This window comes from Perca fluviatilis, chromosome 3 (assembly GCF_010015445.1).
Source record: "Perca fluviatilis chromosome 3, GENO_Pfluv_1.0, whole genome shotgun sequence".
Taxonomy (NCBI): Eukaryota; Metazoa; Chordata; class Actinopteri; order Perciformes; family Percidae; genus Perca; species Perca fluviatilis.
The window spans coordinates 23,573,924-23,595,556 of NC_053114.1; the positions used below are offsets into that span (position 1 = coordinate 23,573,924).

Genomic DNA, 21,633 nt, shown 5'->3' on the forward strand with positions numbered 1-21,633 from the left:
AGCAAAAATAGACTGAAGTTGACCAAAACTAATACAGTCAGGTATAATTGAGCATTATGTACCTGTTATCTTATCAAGATAACTCACAAATATATAAATGTAATAAACATTAGAGCTGTTGTGACAAAAATATTATATAATTTCACAAAAATATATAACTTTGTAGGTTTGCAACACAACTTTGATTTGCTCATAATAACTATATAATAACTATATTTAACTCTTTTAAGTGTTTGGGTTGTTTTTCTGGGTATGGCGTCACATCCCTGAGAAGGATACATCAGAACAGTAGGGGTTCATACAGTTTTATCAAAAAATAAATAAATAAACAAGAAAAAATTCTATGGGTGTTGGTTGGACTTGTTTATGTTTATACTGTGAACATGTATTTTTTTTTTTAAATTAAACTATGCATTTGGTTCCTTCAGTGCTGAATGTTGATATGTATATATAAATTATAGTTGCACAAAATAAATTACAATCTCATAATTAAATACACTATATAGAAGTCTTGAAGTGCTGCTTATTTTAAAGAGGGTGAGGAGATGTTTCCCGATCCAGCAGGGGTGAGTGGGGTCATGAGCCAGGGCAGATCAGGTCAGGGCAGGGCAGGACCAGCAGCATCAGCAGTCCCAGTATGAGACACAGAGGACTGTGGCTCAGTGCCAGCCCCAGTGACTTCCCTACTTGAACACAGTGAAACCAATATGAATATAGAGCCATGCAATATATGATCCCTGTGTGTTTTCAGCCTTTGTATGTCATAATCATAACAGAAAACACTGTAAAACATTGTTTGGTTTTGACATTCCAGTATTAGTTGTACATTTCTCTTTCAGAGCTGTTATGAAAAATATGCATCTCAAGTTTCTGTTATTTTTTATATGATGTAGGATTTTGAATCCTAGTAAAGCACATCATCATACATATACGCTCACAATCACTCTCAGATATATGCAATTGTGAGATAATTGAAGCACATATCAAAGCCCCAATTGTGTCCCATAATGCGTCCCAATTCCACACTACATACTACTCTAACTGAGGTTTTGTGTATAAAATGCATTCAATATCTGGCTTTGGTGACTCTAAGTGGTATACTTAGAATAAATTGTGGAAATTTACAAAAAGACACCAGGATTGATTGAGACAAATCTTTCGCCATCATCTTCCACCAAATTTGAAAGCATTTTACACATAGGGGATTTAAGTTAACTCAAATATGTCTATATGCATTTTAAATGTGCTTGATTTTTGAGTATGATATATCTGCAGATGCACAGAGGACATATAGGAGCTACTTACATCTAGGAAAAAAATTTAAAAATTGCAGAGGATGGTGAGACAGCTCCAGGATGATTGCAAACAAGAAAACAAGAAAAGTAAAGGATTACATATTTGAAAGAAAAAAAAGATTTTTCTTTGTAGTTGAAGTGTAATAGTCTAATTTTATTTTGTTAATTCTATCAGTGCACATCTTATATGATTTCCATTTAGTGCAAACAGTGCATTTCTTGTATACTCACTTCAAAGACACTATATTATAAATATTAGTATATAACATACTGCCATGTATAGTATTAGTATGGAATTGGGACACAACTTCGGTTAGAGCAAAAAATTAAGTAAGCTTCTGGAAAACTGGCATACTTTACAATCATCTGTGGACAACAAGAGTTTCAAAGATTGCAGTGGTTTACCTCTGAAATTCACAGGCCTGTCTTCCCACGGTGTTAACACCAGAGCCAGAGCTGTCCTCTGAACATCTGACAGAGCAGAGAGCTGCTCCTTAGTTACTGCAGTAGCCTGCTCATAGGAGAACATGCTGATCTGTCTCTGGTTAAACACCACCTTTGAGCAAATGACAAAATAGACAGACACAAAGAAACAGAGGAGCAGACGGCAGAGACAAGACAAGAAAACATAAGGATTTGTTAGAATAAATTCACCAACATGAACATAGATGAAATCCTTTTTGTTTTTGTTTTATTAATGTTGACTTACAGCAAACTTATTAGGTGGTATCATTGAGACAGCTGTAGATGTGATTCCTTCTATTTGCTCTTTCACTAAAGCTGACATCGCCATGTCTGGAAGACCAGCTGTAAAAAGTGCAAAACGTTTCAAATAGAGTGAAGAAGCGCAAAGGTTGCCTGAGTCCAAAACACTCCAGCAATAAGAGAGTGACACAGAATAAATTTAGAGAGTGCCAAGAAAATAAATAATAACAACAAGATGTCTTTAAGTTAAGGTTGTGAACACATAGCATTTGACTGAGGAACACAAATAAGATACTTGTGCCAGACAGATATTACATCAGATGTCCAATTAATGCTATGTAGAACTGACACTTTTTTCCTTGCACAATGTGATTTAGTACAGCTGTCTACAGTGCAATTAGCTACAGAATTAACATACATTCACAATATTCGTGAATGCAGGTGTGAAAATATTGTAAATTGGTAAAAAGCCATATGGCGAAGACAGTGAATGCATAATACCTGCCAGAACTCCGATCTCAATGAAGACATCGGTTCCCCATGAACTTATGGGTCCAAAAGCAAGACTGTGGGCCAGCAGCCCAACAAGAGCCAGCAGCTGCTCCTCTGAGCAGGACAGCTTCAGCTGCCCCAGCCAGAGCACCGCCTTACTGCAGCCACCAGGGGGAGACACAGCACAGAGAGTGGGGGAGGGAAGGGAAATTACTATCACTGAATATTGTCAGCAGCAGAGTCATTCTCAAAAAGAAGGCATTAATAATTGCCTATAAAAGTGTCTGTTTTTTTAATCTGCTCACCTGAACTCTACAGCATTGAAGGAATTCATCTCTGTTGTTTTAGCTCCACACACAATGTATCCCATCGCCACCATTATGCTAGAGTCAAGCTGGCTCGGACTCTGCTTGGTGGAGTTTAACACGGTGGTAAACAGTGCAGAAAGCTAGGATGACAACAAGAATTATGATCCAGATATGCTCTTTAAACATACACTCAGTTTATTAGGTACACCTTGCTAAAACTAATGCAGTCTTATACACAGCCCTGCAAAAAGTTCTACTTTGATGACAGTTATATTGTTTTATTGTTTTTTTTAGAGAGGCGTTAACTGGTTCTGGTCATTTTATGTAATCCTCTGTCTCCTTGTCATCCATTGCAATAGACCTTTTCACACCAGACATTTTGACATGTCGTAGTAGGAAAAGCACAGGTGTATTTAATAACATAAATAATGGCTGCATTCCACTTAGGGAAGGTCCTGCTATTGTCCATGCTGGCCTACTGGAATAGCTCATTAAGACTAGAACTGAGCCATCTTGCTGGGACAAGTCAAAATGTCTGCTGTAAAAAAGGTGTATTGTGGAACATGTGGACATTATCCTACTTATACAATGGTCACTTGCCAAAAAACTGCCAGTCGTTCATTTACTTATATGACTGATTTCTGTTTATATCAAACATGTTCGAAAATTGTGTGTGGTTTTCACTAAGCAGCTATAAGCTTGGAGTTAAATACTGCTGCAGAACAACAAACAGACACCTGCATCAGAGGTGTCCGGCTATACTGTCTGACTTCTAGAAATTAATTGACCTCTGCTTCTAAATCAGAATCAAGAATTCTCAGTTGTCATGAAATTAGGCACATTTTAGAATTTTACTTCTTTTTTGGATAATGGTAAATCAAAAAATGTCATATTCTGGTCTTTTCTACAGTGCATATTTGGTCAACATTGAGTTAATGCAGGCAGTCTGGTAAATCTATGGGATATGTTAATTTCTGCGGACAAAGCAGCTACCTGTCTGTTGTTCCAGGCACTGACAGCACCCAGAGCAGCGATGCTACTTCGCTCAGTCAGTCGGAGGCTGTTCAGCTCCCCTAGTGACAGCTCTACCGCTATTCCACCCAGCTGAGAGATCACGGACTGGGAGAAGGACGAGGCGGGGCCGTATATCTTCACATACCCAGTAAAGACAGAGCAGACACACAGTGTTAACGTCTGGACCGACGAGGGGTAGCTACCCTGTACAGCCTATAATAATAATAAAACACATCTGAAAGGTTGTTAAATGGTCTGAGGTGGACGACAGAAGGAGCTCACCTGTTTGACTTTGTTGAGCACCTGGATGCGCTGGTAGGATGCAAGGAACGGGTCACGTCCCATCAGCTCCAGACAGTTGGAGAAGGCCGATGAAGACATGCTGGTCAGGCTGTTGGAGGTCCAGGCAGAGGCAGCTGTTGTTTTCAGAATCTCACAAGTAGGAACCATAGGAGTCGCTGGTAGAGGACACAGACACAAATATCTGATCAGGAGATGCTGTTGACATACAGCTAATTTCATATACTTCACAAAAAAAATCTTACAATAATTTTGATACAACTGTCGTACATTAAAGGTTCCATAACATGGTGCTCTTTGGATGCTTTTATATAGACCTTAGTGGTCCCCTAATACTGTATCTGAACTCTCTTTCCCGAAATTCAGCCTTGGTGCAGAATTACAGCCACTAGGAGCCAGTCCCTCAATGAGCTCTCCTTAGTATGTGCCATTTCTGTGTCTGTAGCTATTGAGGAGGAGAGAGGAGGGGGGGGCAAGGTGGAGGGTGGGGGTGTGGCCTTGACCAACTGCCACTTTGCTCGTTTGAAAGCCATGATGTCTCTCTCTCATGGGTGGGCCAAATTCTCTGGGCGGGCAAAGCAGAGAAAGGGGAGGTAACCTTTTGAACGGACAACTAAGAGGGTGATATCCGCCTTCTAGACATATGGCGTATTTCCTCAAATGTCGAACTATTCATTAAAGTGTACCATTAGGGTTATTTCAGAAACTTTAGGAACCAGAGTGGTGCTCACGTGATCCAGCATTGATTTTGAGGAAGCCCAGGAAAAACTGTAGAACAAACTGCTGCTTTTCAAAAAGTCTCCTCCTCTCGTTCTCGTCTGAACAGAAGATCCCCACATCCCCACGTGCCCACCGACGCTGGCTCATGAACAGCTTCTCTATACGGCCCACAGTCATCAATGCCTGTGGAAACACAAACAACACATATGGATATGTAGAGAGTAGAGACTCACACAGATGGTTTACGGGAAAACAGGAACTTCACCACCTTATCCTGACACCTATTTGGAGATGTAACACCTGAGTGATTTATTTACAGCCTTTGTTGGCATGACCTGCCATGGGATCAAGTATCAATGCCTACGCCTCACTATGGATTTCTTTAAATCGAATGAATCCGTTACAGGAATGAGTTATAAATGTTACTCAATCTAAGGAGCAATGAAGATGTTATACCAAACAAATAAAAATACAGCAGTAAACTCACCAGGGGAATCTCCTGCAGTTTGTCATCAGGCAGGAAGAAGAGAAACCGGTCCACCTGACTGAGTGTTGTCTGGTTCCAGTTGTTAATTGGGCTGTGAAGAAACAGAAGAACATATCATCACCTACCTGGTAGAGCTTTTGTCATATGAAACCTCCTATACATAATTCCATGTTTCCCTCCCTAACTGTAAACTTGCATATCTTACTGTATAGGTTTAGGAATCCCACACACACTTATAAAACCCTACTGGATGAACTCTAAATGTACATTACTACAAGACTGATTTCATAAGTTTTCTTAATCAGACACACTGACAAATTTGCTGATTAACTCAGTTCACATAATGGCAAAATATAATAAACACAAAGCCAAATTCACACAAAAAACACAAACTTGTAATGTGTTTTACAACGATTCTGGCTTAACTGAAAATTCAAAAGCTGCAAAAGAATTGTAGTTGGGTTTTTTTGCACATTGATTAGAGCGTGCATAAAATCCAGAATTTGAAAAAAATAAAGAAAAAAGAAAAGTGTCATGAGAGGTCAAGAAGCCACGGGCTTATATAACGGATCTCCAATAAACAAAATAAGATATGTAATGGCATGGTTACACTGCCTCGTTGTTAAAAAAAAAGCCATTGTTGAATAAATCATTGAAAACAATCTAATTCCATCAGTTAAAAATTCAGTTTCAGTTTGAGGTGATAACGTTACCCGAAGGCGGCAGGTTCCTGCAGGATACGAGCCACAATGTCCATCTTGCTGCTGCTGTAGCAGAGCCCCCGTAGAAAAACCAGATTGTTGATGAAGAAGCTGCGGTCCAACTGAATGAAAACCTCATCCACCACAAACGTTGCCATAATGCCCAGTGAACGAAACTCCTGCTCAGTGAACACCCCAGTGTACATGCTCTGCAGAGAAAGAATCCACAAAACACTCAACACATATATGACAAATATGACAATCTCTGCACTGCTGAACTCCTAAAAAATCTTTCTGTTTTCAAACTGAAAATCTTGGCTTTCCATCATCTTCTTCCTTTTTAAAAGAGGAAAGGGATCAGTACAGCAACACAGTGTGGCTGGACTGACCATTCTCTGCACCATTTTGTCCACCAGCAGCTCCTGTTTTGTTCTAGACAGCAAGAGAAAGTGATGAGGGTCCTGAACGATCATCTTCCTTAGAGTGTCCATCATGTCTGTGGGAAACTTCTTAATGGTGCTCACCCTGCAAAAAAACACACAAACACACAGACACAAAATGACAAAGAATATTGATCATTATATAGTCAATAAATGGTACATCTATTACATATTTTATTTCCAAATGGAGGGAGTGGCATTTTTACCTTCAATATTACTATAGTATACTATCCTTTATATACTAGACTTATTTTTTTTTGTAGATCAAACATGACAAGTTTCCCATATCTTTCCTGCCATCATGTTCTATTTGTATCTATTCATAATGAGATGGCCATTCTCCTGCAATCATTTTGAAATATCTGAAAATGGTGTTAACACATTAATAGTGGAGTGATTAATGTCAGTTTCTGACTTACGGCATTGACAGTGCAATCTCAGCTCCAAGATCTTTAAGCAGCTCAGAGAAGAACTCAAACTGGTACAGCTCCTCAATCACACACGTTTTCTGTAAAGAACAGTGTTGGTCATCTTACTTTAAAAAAGTAATTAGTTACAGTTACAAATTACTTCTCCCAAAAAGTAATTGAGTTAGTAACTCAGTTACCACATTGTAAAAGTAATTAGTTACTCAGCAAAGTAACTGTGACATTATTTTTCCTGGGCATAGCGTGCATGTTACATAAACACTCTTGCCTTTAATTTCAATGAGCGAGAAGTAGTGCCGGTACTTCCAGTTCGAGAACGCTACCTTTGAATGTCCCTGGCTCGTCGCCATAGTCGCTGTCTTGTGTTTAGTGGTAGTCAGAGCGTGCAGTGAGACAGCATGAGCAGGGCATCCGCCCACCCAGCCACTCATCATCGCATTTGGTGTCATCATCCTCACCCCTGCTCTCTCCAGGCAGCTGATGTGTATCCTGATAGCTAGCGCTTCATTCAACTAAATTGTAGTAACGATAACGGCGTTGCAACGATGGGAAAAGTAATTAATTAGATTACTCCGTTACTGAAAAAATAACGCCGTTAGTAATGCCATTATACTTAAACGCCGTTACTCCCAACACTGGTAAATAACAAACACGCATGACTAAGGACATATATCACATGTCTATTATATACAAAAAATTTTTAATGAAGTCTAATTTGAAATATAATAGACTAGTAGAATGGCACCATTTAAACAGGTTAAGTTTACCAGTGAGGTGTGAAGAGGACCAGGCTGCTGCTTGAGGAAGGCCAGGATTCTTCTCACTGAAGTAGGCGATGAATCAGCACGGAAACGTTCCTGTAAGACCTTGCAGCTTACACCCTGACCCACTGTTCCCAGACTCCTGATTACATGAAGAGGTGGGGTCAATAGATGCACATAACTGTTACATCATCTGTAAGGCTTCAAAGAACCAACCTACAAAATTGTACTTACGGAAAATCTAGTTTAATTAGGTTTGGTTTAGTTTCAAGCACTTCTTTGAAAATTGCTTGAGCCTGTGGAAGAAAATGGAGACAAAAATGTTGCATTAAGTGTTGTAACATGCTGGTTTATGCAGGTTCTGGGCTGCTTTTTTAACCAGTTTTCATGATCAGAGACAAGGGCAATGTGATATGAATAGTGTATGATAGTTGCGTCTGTGTTGTTTGTATTCACAGGCAGGTCCATTCAAAGTCTCATTAGTAACAATGACGCCTTTGCTTTTGCTTCTCCACTTAATAATTTAGCAGTTAATCAAGATACTGTCATACACACTTTCTGATGACAAATAGAGGAAGCACACTTAATCAGAGGAAGCACAAAGAGATCATAACACAAAGTAAAAGTCACAGGCTCACGGTTAGATGCTTTCAAGCAGGTGTTTATGAACTGATTAAAGACTCAATGGCCATATTCCACCATGGGGTGGAAGTTTTTTTTCTTATTTAACCCATTTTTTTTTTTTTTTTTGACTCAATGGCCATATTCCACCACGGGGGGGGAGGTTTTTTTTTTTTTTTTATCTCACTACTTTTTTTTTTTTTTTTTTTTTTAAAAATTTTAAGTTAATGTTACATAACTGATCTGACTTGCCATTATTGCCATTAAGCCATTATTTGTTTGTTAGTTAATTGATTAATTGTTGGTTCATTTTCTTCAAATATTCCATTTTCGTCGTTAAATACTGAATATTTTTTTGCTTCTCTGATACTTGACTAAACAAAACAACTTGGCAAAAAACTTTTTTTGGCTGAACTGTTTACCTTTCTGCATATGCACCCTGTGATGATGTATCATGAGCTGCAGGCAACACATTTATTAGCCATGGTATGCAAAACGTTTGAATACCATGGCTTCCATGTTGTGTGTCGATGCAAAATGGGCTGTGTGATACCTGCTGTGTGTTCCAGGGTTTTGTGGATGCAGTGGTGATGTTGTTCACTAGAAGACGAGTCCTGGACAGGATGCTGAGCAGGGGCGTGCAATAGAGCAAAGGCTCCACATCATCCAGCCAACCGATTACTTCTGGAAAGCCCTGGTCAGGAAAGAGGTGAGATAACACAAGGAGAAGTGTTGCAGCCGTCCTGTACAGATCCTACGTCCTTTCTTATATGCTAACCAGTTCAATTCTGGATTGGAAAGTCTTTAATGTCCCCCGAGTGGCAATTTGGTTTGCAAACAGTAGTCAACACAGCCAAAATACATCATACAATAGATAAACAAAAGACATACATATAATATACATAGAGATATCATTATAATAAAAGTACATCATTCCTTTATTGAAGTGTGTGTGCAATAGCAACTAGGCCTACGGCTAGTTTATTCTGCACTAACCGTAAACAAACCAGGAACTATATTCTCAGGTGGAAGAATATAGTACTTGGGCGGAGCGATATGCTCGCAGCAAGCTTGTCTGAGAATATAGTTCCCGGTTTGTTTACGGATAGAAGATGGCTGTGTCTCATGTTACGTTGTTTTTTGTACACGCTGTGACTCTACAATTCACAACATGTAAATAGGAACATGTTGGCGTTATTTTGTCACTTTTGTCACAATTCAGAGCAGTAGGCTAGTTGGAACCAGTTACCTGCAGGATCTGTGCTGGGCTAAGCTAATGCTGGAGCCGTCAGACAGCGTTACAACACGCACGGAGATGAGAAGGGTATGTATCGACTTACTACATCTTACTCTGGGGGTTACGGTGAATAAGCTAAATTCCCAATAAGTCGGCGTGTTCCTTTAATGTGATTCTCATTTTCTAGTGTGGCCCTTAGTGAAATTGAGTTTGAAACCCCTGCCTTACATTGATAAAACTTGAAAATTGGGATTTTTCCATAAAAATCTTCAAATCAATATGAATGTGTCTCCCCGCTCCTAGCGTGTGTGTGTGTGTGTTGGTGTGTGTGTGTGTGTGTGTGTGTGTGTGTGTGTGTGTGTGTGTGTGCGTGTGTGTGTGTGTGTGTGTGTGTGTGTGTGTTGTACCCATAGTTTGGTGGAGATAGCATTGGCTTGTGGTGGGCTTAGGCTTGGTGTGTGTTGGGCCATGGCGGGCAGGGATGACAGCAGCCTGTCAGAGGTGAGGGTCAACAAGGTCTCCGTCTTTATTCCCACAATGAGGGAGCCGAGCTGCTGCAGCTGGCCTGGAGCAGTCAGCTGGGCAGAGGGGAGGAAGGTGTGAGGCTCAGGAGACACAAATGCAGATGGCTTCTCTGTACTTAATTCACAATGTGATGTGTTTACAAATTACTCACAGTGCTAATTGAAGACATCTTGTCTACAATTATGGAAGCCTGAAAAACAGAAAGACAGCACATTAATAAAAAGGAATTACGTTTAAAGTGGTCATTTTAATTAGTAATTGACTGGTTTTCCTCACTTGCTCCAGCTCTGTATCACTGATTTATAATGGGTGAAATATTCAAATCCAAGATGCTGTCTTCACCATTATTTCACTATTTCCTAGAATATAAAATAAAGTTCTGTGGGGCTTGAACATTTGCCCACACAACATTATTGTTATGATGGACCCGACAAACTGTCTGTAGGTTTGAAGAGGTTAATCCTCTCAAGACTCCTTTATGACATATAAAAGCAAGACAACAGCTGTGAGGCGCAGGTAAAAGTAAAAGTCTAGTTCAGATGATAGCTGAGGGTGAAGTAAAGCTCAGGTCTTTGCCTCACCTCAGGGGTCAGTGTGCTGAAGAACGACTGCCTGTCAGCTGTTCCTCAAGTCAAAAAGCCCCACCAGCTGTCAGGAAACCCAACCATGTATAACAAATAGGGGCTTATGCAGTGAAAAGGACAGACTAAACCCCAGAGATGTATTTAAACACTAAATGTTAAATGGCAATAGAAATCAAGTTATACTGTAGATGATAATTCCTACAGTACATCTTCAACTGTACATTACAGGTTGAATACGCTCCTCTACCTGTGCAGGGCTGAATGACACAGAGTTGAGGGCAGGGAGGGCAGCAAGCAGCTGCGACGGGGTGAGACCCTGCAGGAAAGTCACACCCACCAAGGGCAGGAGGTGGCCGAGCTCTGCTAGTCGATCAGGACTGAGCGAAGAGGGGACCTTTAATTCTGTGGTGTTCAGTAACAAACTAGAAATCTGGATATGAGGTTCAGAACAAGAACAGATACAGCATATATTTTATAAATACTCCTTAAATGCAATTGTTAAATGAAAGCACACATATTAAAAACAATAAAGAAACCAGACAGTCATTTCTTTGTTCCTACCAGACGGCTGGGCAGACTGAGTCCCTCTCGTGAGCAGTTCATAACGATGTCCCGGATGACACTGAAGACCACAGTGTCTTTGTACACAAGGAGGTCCTCAGGGTCTGCCAGGCATGAGAGATTACCCAGCCTAAAATTACAAACACTGTTTTAACAACAAACATCTGAGAGCAGATGAGAGGTTTCCTTCAAAAAATGTAGATATACATTTTGTTCATCATTCATCGTCGCCCATATGATCATAATACATTTGTAAGACGTTTAAGTCCACAAAAGCAAAAGAAGTGATGAAGTTAATAGTTTACATAGTAATATGTTACCTTTGCGGTCGATGTTTCTGCTGGGTCTCTAGATTAAATATCTATTTATTTAAATAAAAATAAAAAAGACACTTTGTTTCAGACTGTTCTCCACTCTCCTAGATCTCCACTAGGCCACTGTAAGTTGTGCAAAATAGTCATCTTTGTTTTCTTTTTTCTTTTTTGAAGTTAAATGGTTGCTGAATCAAAATCATTGACTAATTATTTTCATTTTATTCCGCCATATTTTAGGGTGTCAGTTGTATTCAGTTGTTTTTTTCTAATTTATCAATACATATAGTGTATATTACCGTTCATATTCATGTAACATTATCCAATAATGGAAGCAACACACAAACAATCTGTTAACATGCTTTACACTTAGGCCATTTAGTATAATAACAGGGGTCAAAATGTACCTAAAAATAATTCTAAATTAATCAAACTAAATATCAATGTTTGTTTGCCACGTTCTACGATATCTACGGTTACACCTACTGAGCTCATGTCTAATAAACAGTGTACATGGACAATCATTTCCAACCTGGTAAAATCCTGAGCTGTCAGGTTTCTGTAGGTGCTGATGATACTGTAAGCTATGAACTCTTGCTTTAGAGAAGTGAGGCTGTTTCTCAGCAACACATCCAGCCCATCCAACAGCTGTGGAAACATTAAAGAAATACATGTGTAACTTCTCTGTCTGAATATGTTATGTTACATTAATTAGTTTTGGAAAATGTGAGAAATACATATTAGGGAAGAAATAATTCAGCTGTCTTCATATCCTACAGAATCATTTACTCATTCAAAGCAACAGTTTGACATTTTCCAGAAATATGCTTATTTGCGACCTTGGGGAAATACTTTACACTCACTAATATATGCTAGGCACAGATGAATAGGTTGATACCACTATCATGTCCTTGTGTTAGCTTAGCTCAGCATAAAGACTTGAAACAGGGGGAAGCAGCTAGCCTGGCTCTGTCCAAAGGTAACAAATCTGTCTAAAGCACCTCTAAAGCAAAAAAATTACGAAGTTATATCTTGTTTATCAAATCCGTACAAAAGCATTTCAAAACAACTAGGCTTTTTGTGGTTGTACTGTGGGTTTGCACTAAACTAAGCTGGCTTAGTTAGTTAGTTTTACTAACTGGCTGTAGCTTCATATTTAAGAAAGCGAGTAAGTGTACTTCCCAAAATGCCAAACTATTCCTTTAAAGCCTTTTGAATTCATAGTTTAGCACTGAAAGGTAAGTAACTCCTTTATCTTCGGGTCATTCTTAATTCATGTGTTCCTATCTTTACTTATTGAACATTAGCTACAAGCATATGACACATTGGTGGTCACAGAGAAAGAAGAGTCTGTCTGTCTTTCCTTTGACCAGTATGTGACAGATAGCTCTGCTGTGCCCGGAGGCTAATCGAACTGACTGAGTCCTGGCTTCTCAGGTTTCCCAGCCAGGTGTCAGAGCTCAGAGGGCTGTTACCTGAGCAGATGAGAGGTGTTGGAAGTTGTAGAAGGGCAAGTAGGCGATCAGGTTTCCAGTGTCCCTGATGAATGACTGTTGAGCTCTGATGATGTTGGAGGGGGGCATACCTCTGCTGTACCACAAGCCAAATGCCCTTCGCTGGTCCAGAGTCATATCTCCCAAGTGTCTGTTAATGGTCTCCCTCCTAGAAAAAAGAATGTAAATAAAAAAAGAAGAAAGTTTTGTGTGATATGCTGGAACTGTTGCTTTGTAACAGTTTTATTGAATATTTGCAAGTGCCTTGAAAGGATTGCATTTAAGAAATTCAAACAGTGGGAGGTTTGGGGAAGGGAAAACGTACCATTTATTACTCTAAGCCAGATACAAATAATAAAGGAAAGATTTGGCATCTGCTCTATATGTCACGTACAAATCTAAAGTCAGGAAGCAATAAACTTATCTTAGCATAAAGACTGGAAATAGCTAGCCTGACTCCGTCTAAAGGTTAAAAAGAATAATCTTATTAGCACATCTAAAGAAAAGAAACAAAAAGTTTGACTGTGATACTATGATACAGTATGTGTTTTGTACTTGTGTTTGTTCTATATGTGCACTGTCTGCAGACAAAACTTCCCTTCAGAGAATATTAAGTTTGGCTTGAATTTACAGTTAGATTTACAGATAGTAAAGACCAAAGCATAACTAAGAATTCCTTGCTCTTCTATATTTAATAGCTCATTCTTGTTGAATCGACAGCAAATACCTCCACACACATGAGCCCTTTCTAGATTGAAATCTTATCAGTTAACTAGTTTCCTTTACTTTCTATGTATAATGCATGTTGCTGGCACCTCGGGGCACAATGACACATCACTTCTTGCAAAAGCCAGACACCAGTGCTGTGTTCAGAGTGAAACATTATGTATGTAGCAAAGTGAGATTGCGTGATTTAAATAAATCATACTCTTGGCAGATGTAACACAGAGAAAAACTGTACTGACAACATGCATGGAGAATGGCATCTTAGAAATGAAAAATGTGGGCTTTTCCGCCTGTATTCGATAAAACAGCTAGGTGAGAAAGGGGAGAGAGAGAGGGGGAAGACATGCAGGAAATCTCCACAGGTCGGACTCGTACCCTGGACCTCTGCGCCAAGGCACAAACCTCCAAGCACACGTGCGCCTGCTCTACCCACTGATCCAACCCGAACCCGGCCACGAAAAACAACTACTTTAAACTAATTTAAATTGTTCCAGGAAACACATGTTCCTTTAATAATAACATCATGCGTACAAACTTAAACAGCATCACAAATTACTCTTTAAGAAAACAAGGAAACAATCATCATCATTCACACACCAATGCACCACATAAATAATACTGCTGTTAGAATAAGTGCCATAATAGTCACTAATAAAGGCACCATTGTTTTAATGAGTATTGGGCTCATTACTTATGAGTATCTGGTCATTGGAAATTAGGGTTGCATGATATGAGGAAAATATGTAATATGCGAAAACGCTGTTGAATATCGCGATAACTATATTACTTGCAAAAAATAAAAAAGATATTAGTTCTGCCTTTCAGCTGCTTTCAGTATTCTGCTAAAATACAACAAATAGCTTGTTGAGTTTGAAACAAATGAAGGGAAATCATTTCCAACATTCTTTTATTGAACATTGAATTGAATATTAGGCACCACAAAAAAGTTAAATTTTAAAGTGCAGTTTTCTACTGATATTTTAACTAACAAAAAAATCTCAGAATGTCTTTTGCGATATGTCGCAGCCTTTCGCGATGTGTTTATTGCACCAGTTGATATCGCGATGACGATAAAAAACAATAGATTGTGCAGCCCTATTAGAAATGATTAGGTGATACCATCACTTACACATTGCTGTTGTTCTGCAGTGAGGGCAAAGCTTCGATGTCAGCTGGGCTGGCTGCAGCTAGCAGGGGAGCCAGCTCAGGGAAGAGACTACCATCTTTTACCAGGTGGGTCTGGAACAACACTGACACCATGGTGGACAGGTACTTAACCGGCAACTGAAAACAACAGAAACAAATACCAGTTCTGTGTCAGCAACAACGCAAAACTGTGTACTATGTTCAACTTAGACTAAAACAGACGATACAGCAGTGAAACAGAGAACTAAGAATTCCAGGAAGAAACAGGAAAAGACAGCTGTGGTCGGTGTAGATTTCACATGGTTGTGTGTGCTTATTCACCTGCAGTGTATCCTTGTTTATGCTGTAGTACTGAAGAACCAGTCTGACGGTGGTGATGTGAGCTGAACTGAGCACTGAGCTCAGGCTGCTCAGCGGTATACTGAAGTACTCCTGGACACACACAAGGAAATTAGTCCAAATAAACATTAAAAACACGAGTGTACAAGCTTGTATTATACAAGCCTAAAAATCTACAGCCATGCTAGCATCTCTGTGAGGCTGTACCTAGGCTCAGCTGTGCTTTGAGCTAAAAGGTAATGTCAGGATGCTGACATGCTCACAATGACAATGCTTGTTTTAAATTTTGACATTATGCATCATAACTTATGATGGTGCCAGAGAGTTAGGGTGTTACCAAAGTTATTACAATTCATCCTGAGGGGGATATGAATGTGTGTACTTAACTTCATGTTGAGAAATGTCACTCAAAACCACAAATGTCAAAGTCATGATTGAGCTAAAGGAAAAGTTAGTATAACACATTGTCTTGAGACCATGAATGTCTGCAAGAAATGTTTGAGCCAATACATCTAGTAGATGTGAAGATATTTTACAGGATAAGTGAAAACTTTGACCTACTGGTGGCACTAGAGGAACGTCAGAAAGGTCATTAGGATTCATCCTCTGTGGACCATTAACGTCTGTACAGAATTTCATGGAAAATCCATCCAATAACTGTTGAGATCTTTAAGTCTGGACCAAAAGTGTTGGACCAACAGACAGACTGACTTTAACTTAAAATAACATTTAAGGTGTGGTATAAATCACCTTAATGACGGAGAATTCATTACTGGTCACGTCTCTTGCTGTCTGCATCAAGCTGGTTAAGACTCTCTACAGAAGGGACACACACACACACACACCACACACACACACACACACACACACACACACTTAACAGGGCTATTAATGTCACTACATAATCTGTGAGTCTGCTGTTAAACACATTACTGTAATTGTCAAATCAAGTGTGAGCCAGTAGAGATTACACCCAGAGGAAGAGAATCAGTATGTCCATATCGATGACAGGAGTGTAACCGTACACCAGCTGTAGGCTGTACACAGGAGGTCAGCTGCTATACAATGACGCTAAACTGATTTGGATTAATGAGTGGATAAACTATAAAGTCAATGAATTGTTCCACACATAAACTGATTGAGCCTAAATTAATAAAACATGAGGGAGAATCTCTATTCACACTATGCTCTGATTAACCTACAGAATACATTACTAAAATATACTTCATTAGTCATTCATACAGTATAAATAGTAACAAATAATATAGAAAGCAGGATTGGAATGTATCAAGGTACATTTACTGAACTGCTGTACTCAAGTAGAAGTTGAGGTACTTGAATATTTTCATTTTAGGGGACTTTTTTATTGTAAGTACTTTTACTTTTGTTAGTTTAAGCATATTTTGCTAATAATACTTTTACTTAAGTGACATTTTCAACATAGGACATTTAATTGTTAATTGGTAATTAAATTACCTACTACCTACCCCAAAGCACTGCAGCAACACCCTTTTTTTGTCAAAGTTGTTTTCCCTTTCGAGATAGCGAACTACAGACCCTAACACACTCAGTCTTATGTTCTCAGTGACATGCAGTGAGGTGTTCTGGACCTCCTCCAGGGCTAACAGGATCACCACAGTAATGCTAACTGCCTGATCCAACATAGTGGCCACAGGTGGAGTCAGCACATCATTCACCCTGGTCCTCCTATCCTCCACCCAGCAGCGCACCACCATCTGCAGGGCCATATTCTGACTGGCCCCGGGCTGGCAGGCTGACGTGAAGTCAGCTGAGCAGGTCCAGTTGAACTGTCTCACCAGGCTTCTGGCCAGGCAAAAATTAGGGTCTGTGGTGGTGGTGGTGCTGTTGGTGGTGGTGCTAGTGATGTAGTTGGAGTAGGTGGTACACATGCTGCCCACCCACAAGCTAGAAGGCTCCCGGGACAGCAGAAAGAGAAGACCAGCGTTAGGGCAAATGGAGGAGACAAAACTTGTCTGGTCGTGCTGCCAGCAGAGAGTCAGGAGTGCTGCATCTGGAAGAGAAATGCTCCAGCTGGAGTACTGGCACTGCTCTGCTGGGTTGAATCCAGTCAGGCCTACTTGTCCCCTATTTCCACCAGGAGATACCACTGGGTTTGAACGGTTGGCACAGAACTGTATTAACCAGGTGTTGTCCTGATTGGCCAACAGGTTCTGGAGGATTGTGTCATTGGCGCAGACTTTGGAGGTGAAGTTAAGTGGGTCGATCTCAGTGCAGAGAGCTAGATCAGTCATGTCAACGATGATGGGACGGGTCCAGTCAGAGTACCTGCACACCTAAAGCAAAGATGGTTGTGAATACAACTTTAGAAAGAAATTCTATACTACTGAGTTTTAAAAGAACATTTTAACTTGATTTTTCTAACGGTTTACTGTCCATCTAGTGATTGATACTGCTAATACTAGTTTTTTTTATATTGTGGATATACAGTATACATGAGCGCATATAGAGCTCAAGACTCATATATGGGACTTGTCATTCTTTTAGTGCATGCAAGTTGATAGACTTTGGATACACAAATCCATGTCATCCAGGATAAAAACCCACCTGTGATAACACTGCTACTTCCTCTATTTCCTTCATGTCTGTGCAGACTGATGTCAGCCATTTGTTCAGAGGGTCTTGTAACAGCTTTTCAAACACAGACGCTTTGCAGCAGACATTCTTCTGAAAAGCAAGCTGATCGTACTCCCAACAGAGGCCGACAACTGAATCGTCCACCTGCCGATCTCCCCACGTGTAGTAGTCGCACCAGCTTGCGATACTAAAGGCCTGGGTCTGAGTTGGCTCAGGGGGTGGAAAGGTGAGAGAGGAGTTGCAGTGACTCTCCAGCCAGGCATTTGCTTTATTACGCAGCAGACTGTTCAGAAAAGTTTTGTTCGAGCAAACCTCTTTAGTAAAACCACCCTGATCGAAGAGAATGCACTGTGACAAAACGTCGATGGTAATTTGCATCACATCGTGCCACTCCGAGTAACGACAAGAATCTAATATTAATGAATTCATGTTGGGGAATGGTGGTGGAGGGGGTAGGCGTGTGCAGTTTGGCATAAACCGCCCATTTTCAGGGTTGGAGAATAAAAGCAAGAAGAATCCGGTGTGGTCACAGATTAGTTGGGTCAGTCTGAAACTGTCCAGGGTCATGCAGAACTCCAGTAAGGAGGGGTCCACCAGGACTGAGGGCTGGTTGATCCACTGCTCATACAAGCAGAATTGACTCACCATGTACCCAGGGTCTGCAGAGGAGTTGGCACAGTATCCATACAGCCAGCTGTTCATCTGATTTGAGAGCAGCTTCCTCATCAACGTAGCATTGTTACAAACCTGCTTCACAAACTCCCTATATTCGTTATCGCTGCACAGTGACACAAGGACAGCGTCCACCGCCTTGTTTTCCAGCCAGTTGTTGTAGTTACAGGCGAGCTGTTTGAGGTTGGAGGCTTCTCTGACTACTCGTTGAGGTGCAGAACCAGGGATGGGAAGAGTTTCAAAGGAAGGGGTGACGGCAGGGGAAGGCTGTGTGTCCCCAACGCTGCAGTCAGATGACCTGCTGAGGAGCGGGGACACCAGTGTTTGAATAACATAACACATGTTGCTCCACACATGCTCTATCTGGTTAGGGCTGAGGGAGCTGAGCGCCTGGCAAAAGGTGTGCACAGATGCAGAGGACCCCACTCTTGACCCCGTGATGATGTCAGCACACAGCGTGTCATTGAGCCCGACCAGGTTGTGGCGATCACACTTGAGAAGGATGTCGGGGTTGATATCAGTGCCGTCTTTTGCCTCCGGGACGCTGCGCTGGAAGGGGACACCGGGAGGATTCTGGCACTCTGGCCCTGGATATGTGCACATAGACTGCCCAGGACCCAGATAGATATCCAGGAGGACGTCAATGATGGAGTTACTGAAGGACCAGCTCACATTGTTGTTTATTCCCCTAAAGAAAACAGGAATTTAATTGTTACAGATTATTTCATTAACACGATAATATTTACTAAAATGCATACAGATGTATGCATATGTATTACTTATATGACACATGGAGGGAGATATTAAATAGTAATAATAATAATAATAATAATAATAATAATAATCCTTTGTTGCTTATATTATTGTTTGCTAGCTAGTAGTTTTCCTTTTTCAGTGCTTTTGTTGGTTGATTGCTACACTTTTTATTTTATATAATCTTACAATCAAACACAATTTTAATGATTTCAACTTGAGAAATCATATTTTATTTATTTATTTATACATTTGTGCATTAGTTTGGCAGGTGTTGGTGAGTTTATGTAAACTGCAGTCTGTAAACTCAACAGCGTGACATTCGGCGTTTACACATGCTTGTTGTAGCCTGCCTTTGTCTTTTATTTATGTATTTATTTTTTGTTTAGCCTTAATATGGAAAAAGGGTCTATGTGAATTTCACTAATGACTTACCACATAATGAGCTGCTTGAGATCTCCTGCAGAACAAGTGGGGAAAATGTAGCCTAATTAGCATAACGAAATGACGGCACTGCTAAAACGTTTATATTAATGCGAATTTTACCTTGCTCACAGGCCTCTTTTCCATCTAAAGATGGTATTCTGATTCCAAACTGTAACGCTATTTGGATATAGTCCATAGGTATTTGGAGTACAGTTGCCATGAAATTTGAGACATACGTCACAGCTGCATCCACAAGGCCACTCACAGCACTTATCAACTTCCCAGAAAGAGGGACACTTGACAGTATATTTGTAAATGTTTGCTGAAAACCGTGGAACGCTGCAGAGGCTGATTCCGCCAGGCTGATGTAGGCCCTCAGGAAGCTGTTGGACTCTCCGTCCCTGCTCAGTGGACTGCATGTCTGGGATCTCAGAGACGACACCAACATCAGCAGTGGCTTTCCTAACTCCAGGGACACGGTCTTTGTCAGTTCTGCCTCCAGTCCACAGTCCTGTCTCCCAGACAGAATACAAACTAACAATTTGGGAAAGTCGTCTAGGTATCGTTCTCTCACCATTGGTTGAAAGACAGCAATTAAGTTACTCAGAATATCATAATATGCACTAAAGTCAGAAAACGAAGAGACGCCGATGCTGCGCGTGTTCGCATTTTCACCGGACAAAGAGTGGATTTGATTAATAACTTCCTTGATGTCTCCCTCTAATTTGGTGGCATCGTCAGGAGTCTGGTCAGACGTTCTTTGTATTAATGTGGGTTGTGAATTCACTTGCCTGACATCGCATATGATCCCTGTAGATATTAAGAAAAAAAATTATATTAAGGAAATATTAATTTCTGTGATAACGTGTAGGCCTATCTACTCTTTCCTATTGTAAAATTGAAAACTCAAAACATAGAGATCTGACATTTATTTTGTTTTAAACTTTATTTAACCAGGTTGGAAACGTAATTTGCAGATATGACAAAAAAAAAAGAAAAGAAAATCCTTTCCAGGCTTAGTAAAATAGCCTACTATATTTAACAGACAAATATTACGTTAGCTGTATCCCATTTATAATCTATGGCTGTTATGTATAAGCATAAATAAGTCTTATAACAAGCACTTCTTTCTCATGCAAAGCTTTATTAACAGTTAGTAGGCCTACTGATAATTTAGCTTTGCTTATCAAGAAATTGATCACATACGGGCTAATATTGCCATCTCAGTGAAAAGGTTCTGTATTACTACATTTGTTATTTAGACAATACAGTCTGAAAGCTTTCTGAAATATTATTTTGTAGCCTACTTACCAAACAGGATGCACATGCATGCAGCTGGTGTCGACCACATTGTAAGTGCCCTCATTCAAATGGAAGCAGGCAACCACTCCAGATAATAATAATAATAATAATAGTAGTAATAAAATACAATAAAATAATCCACGTTGTTTTATCCTGTGGCTATAGTAGTGATGTTCAGCTGAGCCAGAAGAATAGGGTTGAGTACAGGATTCATATTGGTGAACTGTAGCATACAGAGTCAGGATTCAACAAGCTGTCGCTCATCCCTCTAACTTCATGGTTGCCACTCTGCTCTCAGAGGCTGCGGAGCTCCGTGTCTACCTGCAACTCTACACCTGCACTGGGAGCAGCGTCATTACGGACACCGGTGAAGGGGGAGAAGGAGGTGCGAAATGAGGGCTGTGAAACGCAGAAGGGATTTGGATTTCGGCAACAAGCCCGGCCATCGCTGCTGAATTATTCATGGTGTGTGGTGATCAACTCCTGAGAATGAAAGCAGAGTCCTGTCGGAGGAGCCAGAAGACACCAAACTAACTGCTGGAGGATTAACAAGACATCTGCTGCAAAAAATATTGTGGACTAGTAGGCTACTTACAACTCCCACATAGAGCCTGATGGCGCGGTGAGGTGGCTCAGATTGTCAAAGAGCGTTTATTTAGCTAGGCTAGGC

General features: G+C 40.3%; 1 protein-coding gene across 2 annotated transcripts; it reads right to left on the reverse strand.

Annotated features, from left to right (window-relative positions):
- Positions 1–130: 130 nt before the first annotated feature.
- Positions 131–21,633, reverse strand: strc1 (stereocilin 1). Of its 2 annotated transcripts, none has more exons than XM_039794648.1 (29): positions 20,973–21,633; positions 19,782–20,471; positions 19,671–19,695; positions 17,781–19,170; positions 16,682–17,509; positions 15,945–16,010; positions 15,177–15,287; positions 14,839–14,993; positions 12,966–13,152; positions 12,023–12,138; positions 11,180–11,309; positions 10,866–11,048; positions 10,186–10,224; positions 9,917–10,087; positions 8,826–8,966; positions 7,886–7,947; positions 7,658–7,793; positions 6,882–6,970; positions 6,412–6,547; positions 6,035–6,231; positions 5,322–5,412; positions 4,846–5,017; positions 4,097–4,272; positions 3,794–3,949; positions 2,798–2,940; positions 2,502–2,650; positions 2,005–2,102; positions 1,701–1,851; positions 131–683 (listed from the first exon to the last, which is right to left on the reverse strand). In XM_039794648.1, exons 1-29 carry the CDS (start codon positions 21,025–21,027, stop codon positions 577–579), a joined length of 6,150 nt encoding a protein of 2,049 aa, XP_039650582.1. In that variant the 5' UTR covers positions 21,028–21,633; the 3' UTR covers positions 131–576. The 2 variants fall into 2 exon arrangements, with proteins under 2 accessions (XP_039650582.1, XP_039650581.1); XM_039794647.1 differs by having other exon boundaries at positions 131–686.

Excerpts from the sequence above, each read along its gene's own strand:
- strc1 (XM_039794647.1), bottom strand. The coding sequence starts at position 21,027 with ATGAGGGCACTTACAATGTGGTCGACACCAGCTGCATGCATGTGCATC. Across the intron at positions 19,171-19,670 it reads CTCAAGCAGCTCATTATGTG|GGGAATAAACAACAATGTGA; the intron begins GTAAGTCATTAG and ends TGTTTTCTTTAG. Across the intron at positions 15,288-15,944 it reads ATGAATTCTCCGTCATTAAG|GAGTACTTCAGTATACCGCT; the intron begins GTGATTTATACC and ends GTGTGTGTCCAG.